At 38.7% G+C, this 26070-nt stretch overlaps 1 protein-coding gene across 1 annotated transcript in view; it reads left to right on the top strand.

The window, feature by feature from the left end:
* TAF4B (TATA-box binding protein associated factor 4b) overlaps positions 1-26070 on the top strand; it is a 167431-nt gene that overhangs the window by 93972 nt on the left and 47389 nt on the right. The window contains exon 13 of the mRNA XM_050767138.1: positions 7439-7495. Within this exon, the coding sequence (XP_050623095.1) occupies positions 7439-7495 (57 nt within the window). The remainder of the gene's footprint in view (positions 1-7438; positions 7496-26070) is intronic.

Genomic DNA, 26070 nt, shown 5'->3' with positions numbered 1-26070 from the left:
ACCTGCAACCATGCCTGGCTAATTGTGTGTGTGTGTGTGTGTGTGTGTGTGTGTTTTAGTAGAGACAGGGTTTCACCATGTTGGCCAGGTTGGTCTTAGAACTCCTGACCTCGGGTGATCCGCCTTCCTCGGCCTCCCAAAGTGCTGGGATTACAGGCGTGAGCCACCGCCTGGCCGAGGCTATTTATTTCCCTTCTCCCTTATTTAAACGTTTACCTGGGCTGTTAGTGTCAGATGAGGTAAAAGCTAATTCCACTACAGTTTCCATTTTGAAGCTCCACATTTCTTCATAGGCTTGGGGCCATTATGAGAAATCTTAAAGGCTGAGCACTGGCGTCTTAATTTTTGTTTTAAGCACATTTGTTTTAATTTCTAGTGTTGCTGATAGCTTCCCTTTTTAGAGTATTTGTTCCTAATCACACAGCAATTGCTTTTTTAAAAACTAATTCATTTTGAGGCCGGGCACAGTGGCTCATGTCTGTAATCCCAGCACTTTGGGAGGCTGAGGTGGGTGGATCACGAGGTCAGGAGATTGAGACCATCCTGGCCAACATGGTGAAACCCCATCTCTACTAAAAATATAAATATTAGCCGGGTGTGATGGTGCATGCCTGTAGTCTCAGCTACTCGGGAGGCTGAGGCAGGGGAATCGCTTGAACCCCGGAAGGCGGAGATTGCAGTGAGCTGAGATTGCGCCACTACACTACAGCCTGGTGACAGAGCAAGACTCCATCTCCAATAAATAAATAAATAAATCAAACCAAAAAAAATACCTGATTTATTTTGAAATTATTTAATACAGAAAAAGTTGCCAAAACTGTACAAAGTACTCTCAGCCCCCTTTTCCAGATTCCCCCAATTTTAACATTTTACTGCATTTGCTTCATCTCTACCCTTTTTGTTTTATTTTTTGTTTTTTGAGACAGTCTCATTCTGTAGCTCAAGCTAGAGTGCAGTGGCACGATCTCGGCTCACTGCAACCTTTGCCTCCCAGCCTCCAGCAATTCTCCTACCTAAGCCTCCTGAGTAGCTAGGACTATAGGCGCTCACCACCATGCCCAGCGAATTTTTTTGTATATTAGTAGAGACGGGGTTTCAGCATGTTGCCCAGGGTGGTCTCCAACTCCTGAGCTTGATCTGCCTGCCTCAGCCTCCCAAAGTGCTGAGATTACAGGAATGAGCCACTGCATCCGGCCTTATCTCTACCCTTTTCATTACCCTTTCTATACACACAATCATTAATCCTCTCCCTCTGTTCCTCTCTTCTTCCCTTCCCCACTTTCTCTCTTCCTCCCTTTCTTTCTTCCTCTCCCCTCCTACCTTTCTTTCCTCTTTCTCTTTCCTTTTGTTTTTCTTTTTCTTTTTGAGACAGTCTCACTCTGTCACTAGGCTGGAGTACAGTGGCTTGCTGCAGCGTTCACCTCTCAAGCTCAAGCAATCCTCCCACCTCAGCTTCTTAAGTAGCTGGGACTACAGGCACACCACCATGCCTGGCTAAATTTTGATTTTTTTGTAGAGACAGAATCTCCCTACAGTGCTCAAGCTGGTCTCAAATTCCTAGACTCAAGCAGTCCTCCTGCCTCAGCCTCCCAAGGTGCTGGAATTACAGGCATGAGACACTGTGCCCAGCCATTTTTCTTTTCTTAAGTTTTTTGAAAGTAGTCTTCAGACATCATGTACCCCCACTCCTGAACATTTTCATATGTAACACTGTCATCTAATGCACAGCACCCATTCTGATTTCACTAGCTGGCTCAACCATGTCTCTCTTTCATGGTCCGTTTTCCCATTCAGGAATTTGTGTTTCATATAGTTGTCATCTCGTTTCAGATTCTTTTAGGGTTTCTCAGTCTTTCTCTTTTATGCCCTTGACAGTTGTCAATAGTATAAGCCTAACTTTCTGTAAGATGACCTTCAATCAGGGCTCGTTTGATATTTCCTTATGATTTGACTTAGGTCAAGCATGCTTGGCAGGAATGCACAGAAATGCTACACTCTTCCAAGCTGATCATATCAAAATGGTCATATTGGTACCTACTAGTTCTCTCCATTTTAAACTTGCCGTCTCCCACACTTCTCGTTTTTTATTTTTATTTTTTTGAGACAGGGTCTCGCTTTGTTGCCCAGACTAGAGTGCAGTGGTGTGATCACTGCTCACTGCAGCCTTGACCTCTTGGGCTTAAGCAATCCTCCCATCTTAGCCCCCCAAGTAGTTGGGACTACAGGCACATGCCACCACACCTGGATAAATTTTTTAGTTTTTTAGAGATAGAGTCTCACTATATTGCCCAGCCTCATTTTTCCCTTTGTAATCAATTAGTTTTTCCTAGGAAGGCGTTCTAAGATCATGCCAATATCCAGTTCCTCATCAAACCTCTATTTGTTAACCATAGCATCTGTTGTGATGTCTGCCTAAATCAGCTACCTCTGTCATGGTTGTAAAATGTCAAATCTTTATTCCCATCAACTCTCCTCCTTTTATTAGCACCCTACCATGTGGAAGAGCTTTCTTTCTTTATTCATATTAGTATGGGCTCATGATTTCTCTTTGTCTTACTAGGTTGTAATTCATTACTGTCATTTATTTTGTTGCTCAAATTGCCCCTGAGTGGGAGACCCTTCCAGCTGGCCCTTCTATCCCTTAGTCATCCATCTTCTGTCCCTCCATCCATCACTCACTGAGCATGTCCTCACTTTCAGGCACAAGGCACTCCGGGCCCAGCTTATACTTTTCATGCTTTAGCCCTGAAATCAGCCATTTCTCTAAGAAGTCTGCCTTCTTTTCAGTTGAGGATAACATTCAGAAACCAACCTTAGGTCATACAGTATACTCATTGCTAAAAGGGTGTCATTACATGTAGGCCCTTCTCAGTGGACAGATCTAGGAAATGTATATATGGTATGTGTATATGTACACATATTTATATATACACACAAATGTCCATCTGTAACTATTTCTATATCTGTGTATGTATTATAAAACCGTGAGTTCATATGGATACCTGCAACTCCAATCCAGTGCCTCAGAGTTCTTTCTACCCTTAATCTCTCCCTGTTTGTAAAAATGTTCTCCAGTCTTGAGAAACTTGGCTCCCATTATCCTTGATATATTTAACTTATGTTCTCTATCAGTTATTTAATCGATGTGACTAATCTCTCAACTAGCCATGCTGGCTGACTCCTCTGTCTGCTACTACTAAATTCCCCACCCCATTTCATTGTCTGTGTAATTGGCCACCACGCTACAGACCCATTCCTTGATGAGACCTCCACTCCCTCACCACCTTGTATTCTTCACCACTGGCCTATACTTTCACATGCCCCAGCTCCCCGTAAGGATATGGGGCACCACAGCCTTGTCACTGTGCTACTTCCTGCTGTCCCACATACTCAGTCCCCACATTGACACCCACTGCACTGGGAAGAGCAGCAAGATGGGACAGAAAGATGCTCTTTCTTGAGCCTTCAAGTGTTATAAGTAAGCACTTAGTCATTGTAATGAGGTGGATTATTGGTATTTTATTTCCACTTACTGTGTTGTAAACAAGGTCATAAACTATTAAATACTAGTTTAGTTATTATTGGCTATAATAATGTATTATACTTGCTCTTTATCTCCTTTGGCTTTTCCTTCTTTACCAGACGTCTAAATGTTGGATTTAGTAGCCTTCAATCCTATGCCACCTTCTCTGTCTTCATTCCCTCTTAAGTTTGTATCTCCATTTCAGCGTGCATTACGAAAATCTGGACTCATACCATTAACTCCCTACTTGACATGACTTCATTGGCTAATAGTTACTTCAAAATTAATATGTCCAAAACAGCTCCTGTTATTCCTCCCCCCTAAATACCTTTTACTCTTATAGATTTTCTTGACTCAATAAATGACACCACCGTCTTCCCAGACATTCAAGCTGAAAAACATAGGCATCATCTTTAACTCTATTCTGTGTCTCCTCTCTCCCCACATCCAAACCACCACCTATATTATTTCTAAAATGTATCCAACTTTTCTTCATCACTATTGTCATTACTCTAGTCTAATTCATCTTTCACTTGGACTTTTATACTATCTTCTAAGTAACCTTCTTTTCCTTCTACAATCCATTCTTCTATTTCTCCTACTATGGTCAGAATGTTTTTATAACAAATCATGTGTGTCTCTTTTGCTTAAAAGCTTTCAGTGGCTTCCTGTTGCACTTAAAATGTAAACTTCCTACCAAATTTTAAAAGGCCTTATGTTATTTGGCACCCACCTGCCTCTCTGAGCTTGCCTTGTCACCTACTCTGCTCCAGGCACACTGACCTTTCTGATCCTTGAATGTGCCAAACTTGTGCCCAACTTAGGATATTAGACTTCTAACTAGGCATGTTGAATTGACCATTGAGTTCTCTTCCCCTAAATCTGCTTTTTCTTAGATCTCTACACTCTTAGAAAGTTGCAGTTACCATCCTCCAAGATGCTTGGGCCAAAATCCCAGGAGTCATCCTTGATTCCTCTCTTTACTTCATCACCGACATCCATCCTGTCAACAAATCTGATCAGTTTTACCTGCAAAGATATGTTTAGAATGCAACCATTTATTATCTTCTGTGCTTTGATGCTAGTCCACGCTGCCCTTATCTTTCCAGTCAGCCTCTTCTTCACAACAGTTGTTTTAGGGCAGTCTACAAATTGCTCTGTGTGCCTTTGCGTTCAATCTTGGATCCCTACAGTGCATTCTCTACAGAGTGGCCAGAGCCTTTTTTTTTTTTTTTTAAAGTGTTACATCAGTGGCATCTCACCCCTGTGCTCCTAACACGCCAGTGGATTTTTGTTGTTGTTGTTGTTTTCGAGATGGAGTTTTGCTGTTGTTGCCCAGCCCAGGCTAGAGTGCAATGGCGTGGTCTTGGCTCACTCCGACCTCCGCCTCCCAAGTTCAAGCATTTCTCCTGCCTCAGCTTCCCGAGTAGCTGGGATTACAGGCACCCGCCACCATGCCTGGCTACTTTTTGTATTTTTAGTAGAGACGGGGTTTCACCATGTTGGCCAGGGTGGTCTCGAACTCCTGACCTTTGGTGATCTGCCTGCCTCAGCCTCCCAAAGTGCTGGGATTACAGGCATGAGCCACCGTGCCCAGCCCAGTGGATTGTTTTTATAGCTAGAATTAAACCCCCAATTCCTTATCATGGCCTACAAGGCAACACATGATCTCCAGCCTTTCTCTTTCAACTTTTTTCTATGCTTCAACCACATGGGCCATCTTTCTTTCCTCGAGTATGTTCTCATTTTAAGGCTTTAGCAATTACTGTCCCTTCTGCTTGGAATGTTTTCCTCCAGATCTTTGCATGACTACATCTTTTTTGTCATTTAGATCTCTACTCAAATATCACTTCTCATAGATGTCTTCCTTACCATCCTAGCTAAAGAAGTACACACCACACTTCTCTTTCCATCACATTATTCTATTTTCTTTATTTTTGTTTTTAATTTGATTTTTAAATTATATATATTTTATTTTTAAATTGTTATTATTATTATCTTTTTTTTTTTTTGGAGATAGGGTCTCGCTCTGTTACCCAGGCTGGAGTGCAATGGCCCCATCTCAGCTCACTGCAACCTCTGCCTCCTGGGTTCAAACGATTCTTGGGTCTCAGCCTCCCAAGTAGCTGGGACTACAGATGCATGCCACCATGCCCAAATTAAATTTATTTTATTTTGAAACAGGGTCTCATTCAGTTGCCCAGGCTGGAATGCAGTGGCATGATAATAGTTCTCTGCAGGCCTTGATCTCCCAGGCTCAAGCAGTCTACCCACCCACCTCAGCCTGCCGAGTAGCTGGGACTGTAGGCACGAGTCACTACGCCTGGCTAATTTTTTTAATTTTTAGTAGAAATGGGGTCTTGCTGCATTACACAGGCTGGTCTTGAACTTGAGCTCAAACAGTTCTCCCACCTTGGCCTCCCAAAGTACTGGGATTACAGATGTGAGCCACTGCCTCTGGCCTATTTAATTTCCTTTACAGCACTTAACAGTGTCAGCAATTATTTGTTTTGTATTTTTGCCCATCACTAATATTTTGCATATCATAATGTGTTTCATTTTTATAAAATTATTTATTTTTCTCTTCTTAAAATGTAAGTTACTTGAGTTACTACAGTTCCTTTATCATCTGTCTCCAAGGGCTAGAACAGTGGCACACAGAGTAGAATCTGTACTATGGATGACCAGTATAAATATTGGATGACTGACAAAGGCTTGATACCGAAATGTGCCCATTTTATGTTGGGGCAAAATATTATATACACACCCACATATATGTATATACATAATGCATATTTTAATATAAATACATATATACACAGACTCATTCTCTGGTGAGACTATAACTAGAATAATAAAAGGGTTTATCGTTGGCTTGATATGAAATTTTCTGAGTAGATTGGGAACTAAAATGAAGAATGGGTTGAATTTTGTGTAGATATTTAAGATTTTTGAAATTAGTAGGCACTCAAAGATTGTCTCTTATATTTTCCTTTAACCAAAGGTTCTGGTAAATCAATAAATGTATCAGGTAAACTTAGTAAATATGAAAATACTTTTAGCTTTTATTTAGTTAGCTATCTAGTTAATAGGTTAGTTAGCTAAGGTTGCATTTTATGGAACAAATATTCAGATTTATAAGCAGTAAATAACTTTGTCATGATGAGAAAAAAGAATATGCATATCCTAAACATGTTTTCCAGTAGACTGATGTTCATGGTGTCAGAAATAAAGTTCCTTACCCTTTGTTCCATCATAGCTTGATATATAGAAAGCAACTCTCTTTTTATGCCAGTCCTGTACTATGGAAGGCGACATCCAATAAACAATTATTGAACATGGTGCACAGCATTCTATTAAGTGCTATAGAGGACCCAAAGATGATAAGATATTTTAATTAAATTACTGAGATGTATTTTCTACTTATAATTTTAGAAATTATACCTTTAAAGAGAGAGATTTCGTTCAAGGTTAGTCAGGTTCTTGATTTTAGTAGTCCTTGAAATACCGTGTGTTTTCCCAAATGGCTTCACCTGAAGATCAGCCAGTATTGATTGTTTTTATTCATTTAAACCAACAATTTTTCTTTTTTTCTTTTCCTTCATCTGTACCACCAATTTTTTAGTTTTCAGTGTTCCTACAAGAACAACGTCATGCCTCAACTGGACCTGACTGACATTGTTAGCATCATTTTCAGTATAAGCTTCCTCCAGGCTAGAACTGCAGCAGCCAGCCCAGATGATGAGGGGGCGGGGGAAACCAGGGTGGGAGTGCAGCTAGACTGGATTGAGGCATTTTCCCCTGGAGCTAAGATATTCAATCACAAGAGAAAATTGTCGTTTATTAAATATTTAATGGCAGCTTTGGTGTTTAGATACTAGTAATTTCTACTAAAATTTTCTTTTCCTTTGATAGAGTCGTTCTAATAAAGAAGATCCAGAACAGCTGAGATTAAAGCAGAAAGCCAAAGAGGTAGGACTTTCAAGTTACCATGCTTGTCTTTGTGTTTGAGGGAAGGTTGGCAGCTCTCTCCTGGCAATTAGGTCAGGGTTTATTTTGCTGTTGCATACCATTTGCAGAAGCCTTGGGGAAGGACAGGAACTGCTAAAGGCAAGGGCAGTACTTCAAATGAGGTCAATGAGTTATGTGCTCTCTTTTTAAAATTTATTTTCAAGGCTTAGGCCTGTCTCGAAATGGGTCTTTGTAAACTACAGCAGTATACTTAGAGGAATATAATGTGAGATTTAAAAAAAAAAGAAACTTTTGAGATTTAGCATCTGGGATTGTACAATAGGCTACATTTTTCCAGGGTAATTGTTCGTTTTGTAAATCTGATACTGCTTATAATTCTTTGGCTGGGAGGCGGTACTGGGATTTAGTTTTAAATGGAAAATGCCTCTGGCTTTTAATTTTCTAGGCCCAGCAGTTTTCTGTTCTGGAATGGAGCCCTTGTTTCACACAGTTCATGTTTAGCTGCAGGGGTTTTAGTTTATAGCTTAGACTGGTTAAGCTTTTACTCCCAGAGGCCTCTGCATAGCAACTGTAGAAATCAACAAATAAGTTCATTTATGTCTGCAGCCTCCTCTCAGTAGCTGACTTTTTACATTTCCCAATATCCATTTCCTGACTTTTCTAGCCCCAGAGAAAAAAGCTCCACTAATTGGAGCTTATTTTAATTGAGCCTTAATATTGGATCTCACTGGAGTTGCCCCCAGAGCTGCTGAGAACAGAATGAAATGAAAGTACCTAAGGTTGAAGATGCGGTGTGTGTATGGGTGTGTGTGTGAAATTTTTCACTTGACCTACAGATTCTTTTCCCTCCTGAATAAATCATCAAGCCTGTTCACATTTCTGATTAAGGATCTGACAGCAGACGATAATAAAGACAATTGAGGTGTGAGACGTGTGATATGGAGCTGAAGAAATTGGTTTCTATAGTTACTTCACTGATTTCATGCAATTTTTAAGGATCTTTGTGCTAAATAAGAGTGATTTTTCTGAGCAACCTTTTCCCTTAACTGTGCCTCTTGAACTATGAAATCTGTTGTTGCTTAACATTGCTGCAGTTGGCTCCTAGGTGCCAGCAGCAGCAGGTTATTTATGAATGTTTTAAAGGCCCTTATTGTTTGGATTGATGTAGGAATTGAGGCAAAACAAGTGGAAATCTAGTAAGATTCTTACAATCAATGTGGTGTGTTTTCATTAACAGAGAGAAGGAAAATACTTGAACTCTGGGTGGAGGGATTTCAGGATTGGGACAGGGAATGCTGGAAAGGGAGAAGGCTTTAAAAAGTTGAAAGGAGAAACATTTTATTTTCAGCAACAAAATATTCCTCATACTGATGTCTTTCCAGTGGAAAATATATCTAAAAATATTAGTATGAGAACTGTACCGATAATTCTCTTTAAGCAAACCTGGCATGCAGATATTAGGGATGGGCAACCTAACGTTGCTCTGAATCATGGGTATCCCACCTTGTTTTAATTAAGGACTGACTAGATGCTTATCTTCTAATTGCATTCCCTTTTTGGAAAATATGCAACAGAAAGCTTACCCTTTTAACCTTACCCTGTCTGTCCCTCCTTCGTAAACCTTCATAAGCATCTGAATCTTAGATTAATTTTTCCTTCGACTTTGTATGGGATGGTTTTGTTTTTGTTTGCGTTTTATTTTAGTATGTTGTTTAATAATTCCCTAAGGGATGAATAGGTGGACAACATTTTTCAAAGAAAACTGTGAGAGGAAATGTACCAAAAAAATGCCTCTCTTAATGAGAACAGGTGGTAGCAAACCTGTGTTTTTCTCTTCCTTTGCACCTCCATTTATTTCTTTTTCCAAGCAAGATTAAAGGAACTCAATGTAACTTCTTTCCAAAATATTTTGAAAGTTTTCTAGTTGCTTCCTATCATAAATCCTCTTTGATCAAAAAAAGGAATCAAATACATTGGCCCCCTTCCAAGAACAGAGCCACTCTGTATTGCAAATGTTTGGTGAAAGTCAAATATTGTCATTTTTGTCATCCTTCTGACCCCTCGAGTTCTTAATAACTTGAGTGTTCTAAGGGGCTCTAGTTCAGAATCAAATACACAGTGACAGTGTATTTTGTTTGATTGCATAAATATTGACCTTTTTTTTTTTTTTTTTTTATGAGATGGAGTCTTGCTTTGTCACCCAGGCTGGAGTGCAGTGGCATGATCTCAGCTCAGGCAACCTCTGCCTCCCAGGTTTAGGTGATTCTCTGGCCTCAGCCTCCTGAGTAGCTGGGATTAGAGGCACGTACCGCTGCATCCAGCTAATTTTTGTATTTTTAGTAGAGGTGGGGTTTCACCATGTTGGCCAGGCTGGTCTGAAACTCCTGAACTCAGTTGATCTACCTGCCTCAGCCTCCCAAAGGGCTGGAATTACAGGAGTGAGCCACCGTGCCTGGCTGACCATATCTTAATAGAGAGTTGGAGTGCTTGCTTGTATGGTAATTTGTGAGGTTAGCATTTAGGATGCATTAATCACTATCATGCTGGTATAAACTATGATGCTTTGGTGTATGAATTTTTGGTATTTGGCTATCTGAGAAGTTTTCTTTGTTCACTCATGAATTTTTTTTTTTTTAGCACAACAGCCTTATGCTTGCTTGATTTAGAACTGATTTGTTTTCCCTTTCAAACCTACCTACCAGGCTTGTCATAGAAAAAAGATTACTGGCTATCTTATAAATGCAGAACTTCGAAGAACTGTTTACAGAAGCTGTAGGTTTTCTTTATGCTGAGAAATGTTTCAGCAATGATATTTCTCATATAAATATTAAAAATCACAATCTGAATCCCCTTCATTCATAATCTTATCCATATTTGCTTTCAACTGACTAGAATTCTTAAGCCATGTGTAGTGGCTTACACCTGTAATCCTATCACTTTGGGAGGCTGACGTGGGCGGATCACCTGAGCTTAGGAGTTCAAGACCAGCCTGGGCAACATGATGAAACCCTGTCTTTACTAAAAATACGAAAAATTAGCTGGACTTGGTGGCGCACACCTGTAATCCCAGTTACTTGGGAGTCTGAGACATAAGAATCGCTTGAATCTGGGTAGCAGAGGTTGCAGTGAGCTGACATGGTGCCACTGAACTGACTCCAGCCTGGGTGACAGAGTGAGACTCTGTCTCAGAAAAAAGTAACTAGAATTTTTTTTTTTCTTTTTTTTTTTTTGTGAGACGGAATTTCACTCTTGTTGCCCAGGCTAGAGTGCAAGGGCACGATCTTGGCTCACTGCAACCTCTGCCTCCCAGGTTCAAGAGAGTCTCCTGCCTCAGCCTCCCGAGTAGCTGAGATTACAGGCATGTGCCACCACGCCTGACTAATTTTGTATTTTTGGTAGAGATAGGGTTTCTCCATGTTGGTCGGGCTGGTTTTGAACTCCCAACTTCAGGTGATCCTCCTGCCTCAGCCTCCCAAAGTGCTGGGATTACAGGCATGAGCTACTGCACCCGGATCATTTCTCCTGCAGTTTTTCTTTCCTCTGGTAAAGTTTTAGAGGCTCTTCATCTTTGCATTCCAGATGTAAGGACAAATTGTGTTAAACTGGACAGGTTTTTAAAAAGTATCAAATAATTTCTTTTCATTCTTCCTATCGACTTCTTCTGATTTTGTCATTCTTATTTGGCACTTAAAAACAGACTGCCTTTGGATTGGCCTCCAACCCAGTCTTATTCCATTGAAGAAGTTCCTGCTGCATGGTGCTCCTATTGACCTGACAGGTTTTCTGTCTATTTGAAAACCAGCTGATATGTCTGTGGATATTCCTGTAATTCAAACGTTTTATTTTCAACTTAGAGACTGTCTTCTTTCCCTTTCTCTGTTGCCTGAAAAAACATAAGCATCCTTTCTCTTTTTCTCGCTATTATAACTTTATATTTTCTATACTAGCCCTTTCAAATTCTGAAATTTTTATGATTTTTCTAGATACTTTTCCTAAAATACAAGTACTGGCATTCTTCCATTTTGCCATCTCTTCGTGAAGGTTTTTTTAGTTGTTTTTTTTTTGTTTTTGTTTTTGAGAAGGGTCTCACTCTGTCACCCAGGCTGGAGTGCAGTGACACAATCTGAGCTCACTGCAGCTTTGACCTCCCGGGCTCAAGCGCTCCTCCTACCTCAGCCTACCAAGTATTTGAGACCACAGGCACATGCCACCACACCTGGCTAATTTTTAAAATTTTTTGGAGAGTCGGGGTCTCCCAGTGTTGTCTAGGCTGATCTCGATCTTGTGACCTGAAGATTTGGCCTCTTGGACTGCCATAGTTCATTTATCATCCAATTATCATTCATTAGGTTCTCTTGGAACCATGAAAGCCTCACTAGTTTCCTTCTGCCTCAGCCTCCGTAAGTTCTGGGATTACAGGCGTGAGCGACTGTGCCTTGCTGAATTTTTTTTTTAATACATGGATTACTAATTGCTAAACTCTAACTTCAGACAAGCAGGCATATTTTTATTTAATGCAGCCGCAAACTTGTATGATATGTGTGTTATGTGTCCTAGGTTAAAATCTAGCCCTCACTTTTTTCTTTTCTTAGCACATCATACAGAATTTTGTAGAGCTATTTGTCTGAATTTGCAGTTCAAACATTTTGATTTGATTGTTGTATATTTTGTGACCCTTATTTCCTTTTGAATTTCTTCTTTCTCCTTTGGGAAATGTGAGGTTCAATGCATCTGTGCAGAGTGAGACAAAGAATTCATTTATTTTCTTTTTACCAATTCCTAGCATTCCACTTTGATTTGTTATCAGATGGTGAGGGAGAAAAAAGGAAATCAAGACCTAATGGTATATTTGCTTCACAATGTAACCTGTAGGAACTGGGAAAAAGAATACTAAATGACTAAAATGTAGACCAGATTAGAAGCCTTGTATCCTAAAGTTTTTGGGATTTTTGTTTATAGAAAATATAGGTTATACAAACTGTTGGTACAATTCATCATAAAACATTGTACAATAAATAAAATACTGAATCATAAGGCTCATTACTGATTAGAAAATATTTAGGCGTGAGAACAGCACAGTATATTTTTAAAATGAAATTTGAAAATATATGAAGTCAATGAAAGGTGATAGTTAGGCAAACTATTAAATTATATCAGTTTGTATTTAGACTTCATGCAAGTTCTACTTGGCCAGAACTCATAGAGTACTGGACAGGGACAAATGAAACTTGTCACAAAAAGTACATTCTAGCAGTCAAATTAATACAGCAAGAGGACGACATTCTTAAAATGACAAGTTATAAAGAACTTGCGTATGACAGCAGAGAAACAGATTGAAAGGTTTCACAGCACTGATAGTGTAGGACAGTGGTTCTCAAACGTTGACATGCATAAAATTATCTGGAGAGCTTGTTAAAATACAGATTGCTAGGTCCCACAACCAGAGTTTATAATACTGTAGTAGGTCTAGGGTAGGACCTGAAAATGGGATTTCCAATAAATTACCAGATGTTGCTGCTTTTGCTGCTGCTGCTCTGCACTGAGAACCATTAATCTAGGGTGAGAAAGAAGGGGGTCTTTAAAATTTGTCACTTTTATTTTCCCACTAACTAAATGGTCAAAATACTGTGATTTGGGAATCTGAGATTTGGCCTCTTGAACTGTCATAGTTCATTTATCATCCAGTTATCATTCATTAGGTTCTCTTGGAACCATGAAAGCCTCACTAGGTTTCCTTCATGGATATTTTTACAAGATAACATTAATGGTAGTATTTCTTTACTGGTATACCTTAAATGGAAAAGAAAATATCAGAGATCCAGAAAAAGATTGCATGCATACTTTTTTTTTGATGTGTAGGATCTGTGTGTTTTGAGAGACTTAACTACTCTCTTAGTAGAAAGATGCCTATTTGAAAAAATATAGCATTGAACTGGGAGTAAAGTATCTTGGATTCTAGATTCAGCCTGCCATTATCGAGAGCTTGCTTTGGGGAAAGTTACTTTAATTCTTTGAACTTACCTCTGTTTCCTTGTATTTAAAATGAATTTAACAATTCCCGCTCTGCTTATATTACAAGATTGTCATAATTTAGGGGAAGGCGAGGCATAAAAGAAAAAAACAGTAGCTTATAAACATTAACTGTAGGAACATTTAAGGTAGATGTCATTGAGCTCTTAGACTTAAGTTTGAGATAGACCATGAATATGTTATTTCTTTCTTTCCAGAGGACTAAAAAGAAAATGAGAAGAAAAAAGAGTGTAAGGGTGACAACTGAAAAAAAATTTTTTGTAATACAGAATAACTGTAGCAGATTAATATTTTACACAATTTATAAATCAAATGTTATTGGTTTAAGTTAAAGAGAGAAGGTGGCTAATTGAGATTATGAGGAATATACTTTTTTTTTTTTTCCAGGAAGGTAGGGATGAATGAGTAGTGTTGACCAACAAGGCACCAGAGTTTACATATCAAATTCCAGGAATCTCAGATGTTCTGGACAGTGCCCTGGTATTGTAATAACCAGCCTTAGTGGTTGGGAGAAAAAAAAAAAGATTCTAAACTGTTTGATTTGGTGTAATGACTGCTAATAATTGTCTTTGAGGGCTTAAAAAAGATCTTGTATTTCGGTTGTGGTATCCTTGAAGTTAAGGTGGAATGGTGATTTTTTAAAAATTTGCAACTTGCTTTTTGGTTCCCTTGACTTAAGATTCAGCTGTTAATGTTTAGGAGTTTTTTTTTTTTTTTTTTTTTTTTTCCTGTTTGTTTTGTTTATTTTAGCATTTAACCTTACATTCCCTGGTAAACTTGTTCTTTTAAGTAATGATTCAGATGTAATTATAATCTTTGTTAAGAATTTTAGAGTTTGATCCATGAAATTTTCCAAAGTGTATCTAATTCAATTTAAAGTTTTACTATTTAAAACGTTTCCACTGTTTGGTGTTAGGGTTTTATTGTTACCTCTGTGTGTACTTAACTTTCATTGTGAAATCTAAGCAAGACATTTTTCTTAGTTCTTTGTATCCTGAGTTCAAAACCTGGTGTGATATACTTTGTTTCTCTTATTTGTTTAGATTTTTTCATACATTCCTATTCGGTGATGTGATTATTTTCATTGCTACTAACACTTTCCTTAAGCAGAGAAAGAAACACATTTTTTGATTTCCCATATTGTCTATGTCATGACTATCTAGATAAATTTGGTTCTTCCTGTTAAATGTGTCCCTGTTCCTGTCCAGCCTGTCAGCTGATATGAAACTTGGTTTATTCATTCTTCAGCTAGGGCCTCTGATTCTGCTTAATCTTTTGGTTTCTGTTTTCAATAGTTTTTAATTTTCCTTTTGTTCTTGAAAATTATGTGCTTAGCATCAAGAAGTACCTCTATTGAACTTTACCTCTGAGAACTTGTGTGATCTTCAAAGTAATTTCTTAATGTTTTTTGGGTCTTGATTAAAGGCTGTACTAACATGAGTTGTACTTATAAATGAAGAGATGAGTACTTAACACCAGAAATAAAATAATCTTCAATTACTGTTGCTTAGTTGCCTTCTAGGGCACTATCTTGAATTTTAGAGACTGCTACTTCCTATCATAGAGACTGTGAAAAGAGAAATGAAGGCTTCTGCCTTTTTCATTACCCATAAAGGAAATAGTGAGCATATTCTTAAAAGAGAACCTCCCAAACCTGTTTGGTCTCTTTGGAACAAGGTGTTTGTTGCTGGTATTGGTGAGCAAGCAAGCTTACATTTTATTAAACAAAGGCTAGTTGGTATGTAATATAACAGAAACCAATTGTCAGAATTCTGGCTAAACAGTCTTTAAAGAGTTCCAGTTAAGATGGAGTAAAAACACTTCATATTTTCTCTCCCACTGAATACAGCTATAAAATCTGGACAGAATGCTTGGAGCAGCTATTTGAGGACATTGAAAGTTAAATAGTAAACAGATTGGGGAAGAAGATAAGAATTCAAAATACTATTTGAACTGGTGGTGAGGTTGCCACCCTCCATCCCTTACCCCCATTCTTCCTACTGCTTGATTCTAGACCTGGATACAGTCACAGAAGTGAGTGGGAAAGTGGGCTGAATCCCCAGCTGTCTGGCCAGGAGGGGCTCCAGGGAACCCGAAATTACTGGGAAGATGACAGAGAGGGAAGAGCTCAGGAAAGCAACCCCATGGATTGTGTTAAACTCCTAGACGTACTCCTGAACTACACATTTGCCATATGTGGATCTTATTCTAATGAGCATACCAAAGCCTGTAAGAACTGGACCAACAAACCACCACCAGATCCCAGATTGACCACTGGGGGATGCACAGGGCAGATCCAGATAACATTGCGAAAGCTTTGAAAACTGAGCTGACGTTGTAGCCACAGACCACAGAAGTCACATTGGAACCTGTGGCTTGAACCTGTGTTGATTGCATGCTAAAACAAAGGTATTAACATTCTCCAAAGGATATCTAGAATACCCAGAGCTTCATAACATAATACAGTTGACATAGGTTTGAAGTGTACAAGTCCACTTATGTGGATTTTTTTCAACCACTTGTGGATGGAAAATACACTATTTGCAGGATGCAAAACCCATGTATGTGGAGGGGCTGACTTTTCATATACACAAGTTCTGCAGGGCCAACTGAGAACTGAATATACATGGATTTTGGTGTACTTTGGCATCCTGGAATCAGTCCTCCATGTATACCAAGGGACGACTGTATTCAAAATATTCAGGATACAATACAAAATCACTTGACATGAAGAACCAAGAATATCTCAACTCCCATAGGAAGGGACAATCAACAGGTACCAGCCCCAAGATAACATAGATGTTGGAATTATCTGACAAACACTTAAACTACTATAAAAATGTTCCAAGAAGCAAATTATAAACACTCTTGAAATGATTGGAGAAATAGAAACTCCTAGCAAAGGGCTAGAAAATATAAATAATAAAGTTATAAAATGGAAATTTAGGAACTGAAAATGACAATAACCAAAATAAAACACATTCAGCTGAATGAGCTGAATAGCAGGATAGAAATGACAAGAGTCAATTAACCCAGTCAATAAACCCAGGTTCAACTCACATCATAATCAATCTCTGAAAACTATATAGATGTAGAAAATAAAAAATTTGAAAATAACCAAAGAAAAGGACACATGTCAATAAAAGAACAATAATTGCAATAACTAGATTTCTCATTAGAAAGCAAATAGAAAAACTTTTTTTTTTTTTAAAGAAAAAGGGAGGAAAAAATGAGATCAGAAGAAAGTAGAGAAAAAGGAACTGTAAACTTAAAATCTTATATATCATGAAAATCTCCTGCAGGAATGAAGGTGAAATAAAGAAATTTTCTGGTGAAGGAAAAGGAAGAAAATTCACTGCCAACAGAGTTGCTATAAGACAATTAAGGATATTATTCACAATGAAGTCAGATGATACCAAAGGGAAACTGAACTTCAGGAATGAAGAAAGCACAACAGAAATGGAAAGCATAATAGACTATACTGCTTTTGAATTAAAGTATGTTTAAGTAAAAGCAGATTTGAGGACTGACATTGGCGAGATGACTGACTAGAGATGCCTGGTGCTTGTCTCTTCTACAAAAAAGGACTGAGGCAATGAATAAACAGATAGGTATTGACTAGAATGTCAGAGAGAGCGCTGGAGTGCAGTGGGTGAATGGAGACACACCTGTAAATGATTGGAAATCCAGGAGGGCAGCATGAGTGTACCTAGCATCTGCAGTCCTGTCTTCCCCACTTGGGTTGGATCTGGAGTCAAGAGAGACTTCCCATTGCAGGGAAAAGGCAATCAGAATAACCTAGCCAGTCCCTGTTGCTACCACAAACACATACAGTCCTTACTACAGGAGAATCCCACAGTCCTCAAAAGCCGTGAACCCAGTTTGGAGAGCTACCGTGAATTCACACAGCCGCATTGCCCTGAATTAGGAACACCAAGGTCAGCACTCCCAAGCTTCCATCCAGCCACTGTGAGCCAATGTGCTGCAGCACAGCACCATCTTGAGAACAGGGCCACTTATGGAGTGTTGCCTCCACAAGGAGTCAGTAGGCACTGCACCTCTCCAGCACTGGGGCTCCATCTTCATTGCACCAAGCCCACACTCATGACTCTGAGTGCCAAAACCCCAGCAGCGTGGAGCCTGGGCCCAGGATTGGCTGTCACTGGTCCTGCACAGAAGAGAAGCCAACTCATGCTGCCCTCACTTCCAGCTAGAGGAATAGTCCGGCAGTCCCACCCAAGGCAAATCTGTTCTTGAGCTGGCCAAACTGCTGCATGCCCGCCCCTTAGTGGGAGAGGCCTTCAAAGCCTCTGAGCAGCTGACAGGCGTCTATGTTAGTGGTGTAGCTACCTTCCTGTGCTCAGAGCTTGAGAAACAGCCCTGCAGTGTCCTACCGTCCACAGATAAGCATCTGGTCTGCCCAACAGCCCTGCGCCCACAATCAGGGTCTGCAAAGCTGCTCCACTGGCAGCCACACTCAAAGGCCTGCTGAACAACCGTGAGCCCACATCTTGGGCCTGAGAGACCGAGCCATCCTCACCAGACATGCCTTTAGGCCAGTCAGGCAGCTGTGCACCTGTGTTTTCAGCAAGAGTAACAGCCCTGTGGGCTGCTTCTTGCAGGCATGTCCTCGGGCCAGCTGAGCAACCATGTGTATGTCCTCCTGCCCAGAATAAGAGCCCTGTAGCCCAAATCCAAGCACCGAGTTGGTGGACCCACCATTTGTATGTATATGCCTCTGACCTGAGAAACAGCCCAGTGAGCCCACACCCAGCAAAACTGCACCACCTCCACCACAAACTCAGCCCAGGCCACTGAGACATTTGCATATGTCACTAGTATGGATTACAGCCGAAGAAACTACACTACTGTGTCTACCTAGAACTCAACAAACGGACACCCCAACACCCATTCATACGAGTAAGTCTTTCTCTGTGAAACCTACTCTATAAAATTGGAAGAGGCGACTTTTCTACCACATGAATGGAAATCAGTGTAGGGATACATCAAACGTGAAAAACCACAGATAAATATCCATGAAAAGGAACACAATAATTTTCCAACAACAGAGGCTAATCATAGGGAAGTATATAAAATGCTAGAAAAAGAATTCAGAATAATAATCTTAAGTAAACTCTGTGAGATACAGAATACTGATGAATATTCAGTGAAATCAGGAAAACGATTCACAATTTGAATAGAGAAAATTTTATTTTTATTTGTGTCTTTTTTAGAGACAAGGTTTTATTTACCCAGGCTGGAGTGCAGTGTTTTGAGCATAGCTTACTGTAACTTTGAAGTTCTGGGCTCAAGCCATCCTCCCACCTCAGCTTCCTGAGTATCTGAGACTAGAAGCATGTGCCACCATGCTCCAGCTAAGTGAATGAGAAATTTAATAACAAGATAGATATCATAATAGAGAACCAAACAGAAATCCTACAGCTGTAGAATTCAATGAATGAAATAAAAAATACAGTTGAGACCTTCAACAATACACTACACCAAGCAGAAAAAAGAATTTTTGAACTTGAAGAGATTGAATCTACACAGGCAGACCAAAAAAAAAAAAAAAAAAAAAAAAAAAAAAACCAAAAAAACAAAAGAAAAGAAAAGAAGAAGAAAGCTACAGGATTTATGGGACACCATGAAGCAAACAAATATTCACATTATGGGCATTCCGGAAGGAGAAAAGAAGTGAAAAGATATAGAAAACATATTTAATGAAATAATAGCTGAAAATTTCTCAAGTATTTGGAGAGAGACATCCAGGTTCAGGAAGCTGGAAGAACCCCAGGTGGATTCATCCCAAACAAGTCCTCTCCTAGGTGCATTATAGTCAAATTGTCAAGTCAAAGTCAATTCTAAAAGCAGTAAAGGAAAAATGTCTATTCACAAATAAAGGTACTCTTATCAGATTAATAGTAGATTTCTCAGCAGAAACTATACAGGCTAGGAGAGAATGGGATACTATATTCAAAGTACTGAAAGGGAAAATTTTAAAAAACTGCCAACCAAGAATATATATATGTGTGTGTGTGTGTGTGTATATATATATATTTTATATATAACTTTATATATATACTTTTTGGTTTTTTTTGAGATGGAGTCTCGCTCTGTCGCCCAGGCTGAAGTGCAGTGGCATAATCTCAGCTCACTGCAACCTCCACCTCCCAGGTTCATGCCGTTCTCCTGCCTCAGCCTCCCAAGTAGCTGGGACTAGAGGCGCCCACTACCATGCCCGGCTAATTTTTTGTATTTTCAGTAGAGATGGGGTTTCACCGTGTTAGCCAGGATGGTCTCTATCTCCTGACCTTGTGATCTGCCCGCCTCTGCCTCCCAAAGTGCTGGGATTACAGGCATGAGCCATCACGCCTGGCCCAGCCAAGAATATTATACCCAGCAAAACTATCCTTCAGAAATGAAGGAGAAATAAAATGTCTCACAGATAATCAAAAAATAAGGGAATTCATCACCATTAGACCAGCCCGACAAGAGATACTCAGGAGTTTTACATTTGAAAGTGAAGAAATGACAACCACCATCATGAAAGCATGTGAAGCTATAAAACTCACTGGTAGAACCAATACAGAAAAGAGAAAGAGAGAGGAATCAAACCTTATCACTACAGAAAAAGATCCACCTACACAAATAAACACTAAAAGATGAAGAAAGGAACAATGGATATACAAAACAACCAGAAAACAATCAATAAAATGACAGCAATAAGTCTACACCTATCAGTAATAATCCTGTGTGTAAACAGATTAAGTTCCCCATTTAAAAGATACAGACTAGTCAAATGGTTAAATAAACAACACTCAACTGTAAGGTGCCGACGATAAATTCACTTCAGCTGTAAAGTCATACATAGACTGAAAGTGAAGAACAGAAAAAGACATTTCCACAAACAGAAACGAAAAGCTAGCAGGAGTAGCTATACTTACATGAGACAAAACAGACTTAAAGTCAAAATGGTAAAGAGACAAAGACATTATACAATAAGGGATTAATTTGGCAAGAACATATAACAATTGTGAATACATATGTGTACCCCACACTGGACCACTGAGATATATAAAGTAAATATTATTAGATCTAAAGGGAAAGATGGACTCCAATACAATAATAGTTGGAGACTTCAACATTCCATTCTTAGCATTGGACAGATCATGTAGACAGAAAATCAACGAAGAAACATTGGATTTAAACTGTACCATAGACCAACTGGACTTAGCAGGCATTTATGGAACATTTCACCCAACAGCTGCAGAATACATATTCTTTCCAGAAGTACATGGAATATTCTTCAGTATTGACCATATGTTAGGACACAAAACAAGCCTCAATGTCAAAATCATATCCTAAGTATCTTACCTGACCACTATGGAATAAAAGTAGAAATAAGAGGAATATTCAAAACTGTACAATTAAGCAACAGTCTCCTGGACAACCAATGAGTGAAGGGAGAAATTTCCAGGCCTTACTAACCATCAGGTAATTCATACTGGAGAGAAACCTTATGAATGGAATGAATGTAACAAGGTCTCTAGTTATGTCATATATTTGAAAGGCATCTGAGAAGTCATACTGGAGAGAAGCCTTACAGATGTAATAACTGTGGAAAAGTCTTTACTGAGTGTGCAAGCCATACTAAACATCATGTAATCCATCTGGAGATAAACCTTACAAATGTGGCTGTGGGAAATTTTGTCTACTGTAGTCATACCTCACTAGATATTAGTCCATCCATACTGGAGAGACACCTTACAAATGTAATAAGTGTGTCAGTGCCTTTAGTGAGCATTCAAGCATTACTAAATATCAGGTAATCCATAGGGGAGAAAAACCATACAAATATAATGAAAGTGATAAGTCCTTGTCTTGGCAACCAAACTTCAGCAGACATCAGATAATCCATACTGAAGAGAAACCTTACAACTGCAATGAATGTGGCAAGATCTTCAGTCGAAATTTACACCATGCACAGCATCAGAGAACTTACACTTGAGAGAAAGCTTCCAAATGTAATGAGTGTGGCAAATCCTTTATCATTTGTTTAAGCATTAATCTACCTCAGAGCGGCCATACTAAAGAGAAACCCCGTAACTGTAATATATGTGGCAGTGGCTTCTTCCAGGCCTCAAAACTCTAGGCACCTATATATATGTCTTTGAGTTAACCAGATAAACAATGTGCATGCTAAGACCTTGACCCAAGGATCAAAACTGTTCAATAACAAAGGATTTTTACAGGTTTGTAACATGATTATATTGCATGATGCTGAAGTTTGGGGTACGATTGATCCCAGCTCCCGCGTAGTGAGAATAGTACCCAGTAGTTAGTTTTTCAACACTTTTTCCTCTGTTCCTTCTTTCCCATTCCAAAAGTCCCCAGTGTCTATTGTTGCCATCTCAAAGGATTCTTATTGACTACCAATGCAATAAATGCATACAGCTCTTTGTTTAAAAAAAAAAAAAAAAATCAGTAGTGTTCCTTACACAATGAACTAGCTGAAAAAACAAAATCAAGAAGGCAATCCCTGCCAAACAAACAAACAAAACCACCTTGAAATAATTTAACCCAGGAGATGAAAGAACTCTGCAAGGAAAATTATAAAGCACTAATGAAAGAAACTGAAGAAGATACAAGCAAATGTACAAACATCTCATGCTCATGGATCAGAAGAATTAATACTGTTTTTTTCTTCTTCTTTTTCTTTTTTTTTTTTTTTTTTTTTTTGAGACGAGTCTCGCTTTGTCATCTAGGCTGGAGTGCAGTGGCGTGATCTCGGCTCACTGCAAGCTCCGTCTCCCGGGTTCACGCCATTCTCCTGCCTCAGCCTCCCGAGTAGCTGGGACTACAGGCACCATGTCCAGCTAATTTTTTGTATTTTTAGTAGAGACAGGGTTTCACCGTGTTAGCCAGGATGGTCTTGATCTCCTGACCTTGTGATCCCCCTGCCTTGGCCTCCCAAAGTGCTGGGATTACAGGCGTGAGCCACTGTGCCCGGCCAAATTAATATTGTTAAAACGACCATACTACCCAAGGCAATCAACAGATTCAGTGCAATCTCTATCAAAATACCAAGGGCATTCTTCACAGAAATAGGAAAAATAAATTTGAAAATTCATATGGAACTGCAAAAGACCTCAAATAGCCAAAGCCATCATGAGCAAAAAGAACAAAGCTGGAGGCATGACACTACCAGACTTCAAAATATACTGCAAAACTGTAGCCACCAAAATAGCATGCGACTGGCTTAAAAACAAAAACATAAACATAGACCAATGGAACAGAATAGGGAATCCAAAAGTTAATCAAGGTGTCTACAGCCAACATATTTTTGACAAAGGTGCCAGGAACATACACTGGGGAAAGCATATTCTCCTCAAAAATATGGTGCTGGGAAAACGGATATCCATATGCAGAAGAGTAAATGTAGACCTCCGCCTCTTACCCTATTAAAAAATCAAGTCAAAATGGTTCAGAGATCTAAGTGTAAAACCTGAAACTATAAAGCTACTAGAAGAAAACAGAGGAAATGCTTCAGGACATATTTTATGTCAGGAAAATATTTTATGACTAAGACCTCAAAAGTGCACGTAACAAAAGCAAAAATGGATTATGTTAAATGAAAAACTTTTGCATAGCAAAGGAAACAATCCACAGAGTAAAAAAAATAGACTACAGAATGGGGAGAAATATTTACAAACTATTTATCTGATAGTGGATTAATATCCAGAATATACAAAGAACTCAAGCATCTCAACAGCAAAAAAAATCAGTCTGATTAACAGATTGGCAAATGAGCCAGGTGCAATGGATTATGCCTGTACTCTCAACACTTCGGAAGGAAGAGGTAGGAGGATCACTTGGAGCCAGGAGTTTGAGATCAGCCTGGGCAACCTAGCGAGACCCCATCTCTACAGAAAATTTAAAACTGAAGGTTAGCCATGTGTGGTGGCATAGGCCTGTTGTCCTAGCTACTTGGAAGGCGTAAGTAGTGTGATCACTTGAGCCTAGGAGGTTGAGGCTGCTGTGAGCCATGATCATGGTACTACATTCTATCCTGGGTAATAGAGTGAGACCCTGTCTCTAGAAAAAAAAAAATTAAAAACAAACAAATGAGCAAATGATCAGAATAGACATTTCTCAGAAGAAGACATGCAAACAGCCAACAGGTATAGGAAGAAATGTTCTATGCCACTAATCATCAGAGAAATGAAAATTAAAACCACAACTAGATATCATTCGACCCCAGTGAAGATGGCTGTTACCAAAAAGACAAAAAATGAGAAATGCTATCGAGGATCCAGGGAAAAGGGAATTCGGTGAGAATGTAAACTAGTATAGCCACTGTGGAGAATGGCATGGAGGTTCCTCTTAAAACTACAAATAGAACTACCGTATGATCCAGCAATCCCAGTACTGAGAAAGGAAAAGAAATCAGTATGTCACAGAGACATCTGTACTCCCATGTTCATTTCAGCACTATACATATTAATAATTGCCAATATATAGAATCAACCCAGGTGCTCAACACCAGATGAATGGATAAAGAAAATGTGCCATATATACACAGTAGAATACTATTCAGCTATAAAAAAGAATGATATCTTGTCATTTATGACAACATGGATGGAACCTGGAGGACATATGTTAAGTATTCCAGGAAAAATTAAACACTGTATGTTTTCGCTGATATGTGAAAATTAAAAGTTGGTCTCATAGAAGTAAAAAGGAGAACAGAGAATAGTAGAGGATGGAAAAGGGGATAAGGAAAGATTTGTTAAAGGCTACAAAATTACAGCTAGATAGGAGAAATAAGTTCTACAGCACTGTAGGATGACTATAGTTAATAATACATAGTTTCAAGTAGCTACAAGGAGGCTAATAAATGTTCTTAACATAAAAATAGAAATATTTGAGGTGACGGATATACTAATTACCCTCATCTGATCACTGTATATTTATTGCAATATCACTAAGTACCCATAAATATGTACAATTATGTGTCAGACTTAGTAAAAATTAAATTAATATTCAGTAATCAGCTATAGTTTTAAACACCAGCAACAAACAAAATAAATAAGATATTAAAGGATCATAAATCTAACATATGCAAATAAAGGTTTAATGAAATATATATGATTGATGTAAAAAATGATGATTGGTGAAATTCATTAAAGATAAATTGAGATTCACCATATGTATGGATTAGAAAAATTAACACCAGAGATTTTCAATGTATGTACATGTAATATATAAGACAACTACAGCAAAATATGGAGGATAAAGAGCCATATATATGGCCAAGGCTTTTATATTCCACTTGAAGTGGTAAAATATTGATGCTGAGCAGACTGAAAATTTAAATATGTATATTGTAATCCCTAGAGCCACCACTAAAATTGATATAAAACACTTAGAGTTAATATAAAATACAGTAGATAAATTAAAATGTTAAAAAGTTTGAAATAATTCCAAATAGAAAAAGGGAAACAGAGAAATGAAAAACAGAGGGCACATACAGAAAACAAAATGATAGACCTAAATCTAATAATTAATTGTTACATGAAGTGTAAATGATTCAAATATACCAATTAAAAGGTAGAGACTCTCAGGGTGGATTAAAAATCTGTAATGGAACTTTAAGCAACTCAAATCACAGGTAATGATATAGGTAAGCTAAAGTAACAAGATGGGAGAAAATGCTTACATTAGAAAAGAAGAAAGACCTCAAATCAATAATTTAAACTTCCTTGAGAAACTGGAATAGGAAGAGCAATATAGACCCAAACCAAGCAGAAGGAAGCACATATCTTTGAGTACTCATCAATGACTTTAGAAAAAAGTTCCCAAAAACTGCTTCTTCGATCAACAATATCGACAACTTTTCGTAAGACTGAGAAAGGAAAAAACAAAGAAGAGAAATCTCTAATATTGCTCTGTTGCCCAGGCTGTAATGCAGTGGTGAGATGTCAGCTCACTGCAACTCCCATCCTCCAGAGTTGAGATCCCATAAGCCCAGGAGGTAAAGGTTGCAGTAAGATGAGATCGCATCACTGCACTCCAGCCTAGACAACAGAGTGAGACCCTGTCCCCCCGCCGCACCCCTCTCCCCAAAAGCAAATATAGCACATAACTTTGCAGAAGTTTGGCAACTTAGATAGATTAAATGACCAATACCTCGAAAAGCACAAACTATCAAAACTTAGCCAAGATGATATGGTTCTGTAATCTTTTTTATTTTTTTAGTTCTGTAATTATTAAACAAATTGAATTTGTAATTAAAACCTTCTAAGAGAGATACCGGCACAGATTTTTAGTAAATTCTACCAAACATTTACAGAAGAATTAATACCACTTCTACACAGCCTCTTCCAGAAAATGGAAGAGACAGAAACACTTCCAGTTCATTTTATGAGGTCATTGTTGCCCTAACAGTTAAACCCACAAAGATGTTACAAAACAAGAAAACTGCAGGCTAATATCTCTTATGAACATAGATATAAACATCCCAAACAAAATGTTAGCAAATCACA

Source organism: Macaca thibetana, chromosome 18 (assembly GCF_024542745.1).
Source record: "Macaca thibetana thibetana isolate TM-01 chromosome 18, ASM2454274v1, whole genome shotgun sequence".
NCBI lineage: Eukaryota > Metazoa > Chordata > Mammalia > Primates > Cercopithecidae > Macaca > Macaca thibetana.
This window is presented reverse-complemented; position numbering and strand designations above follow the sequence as displayed.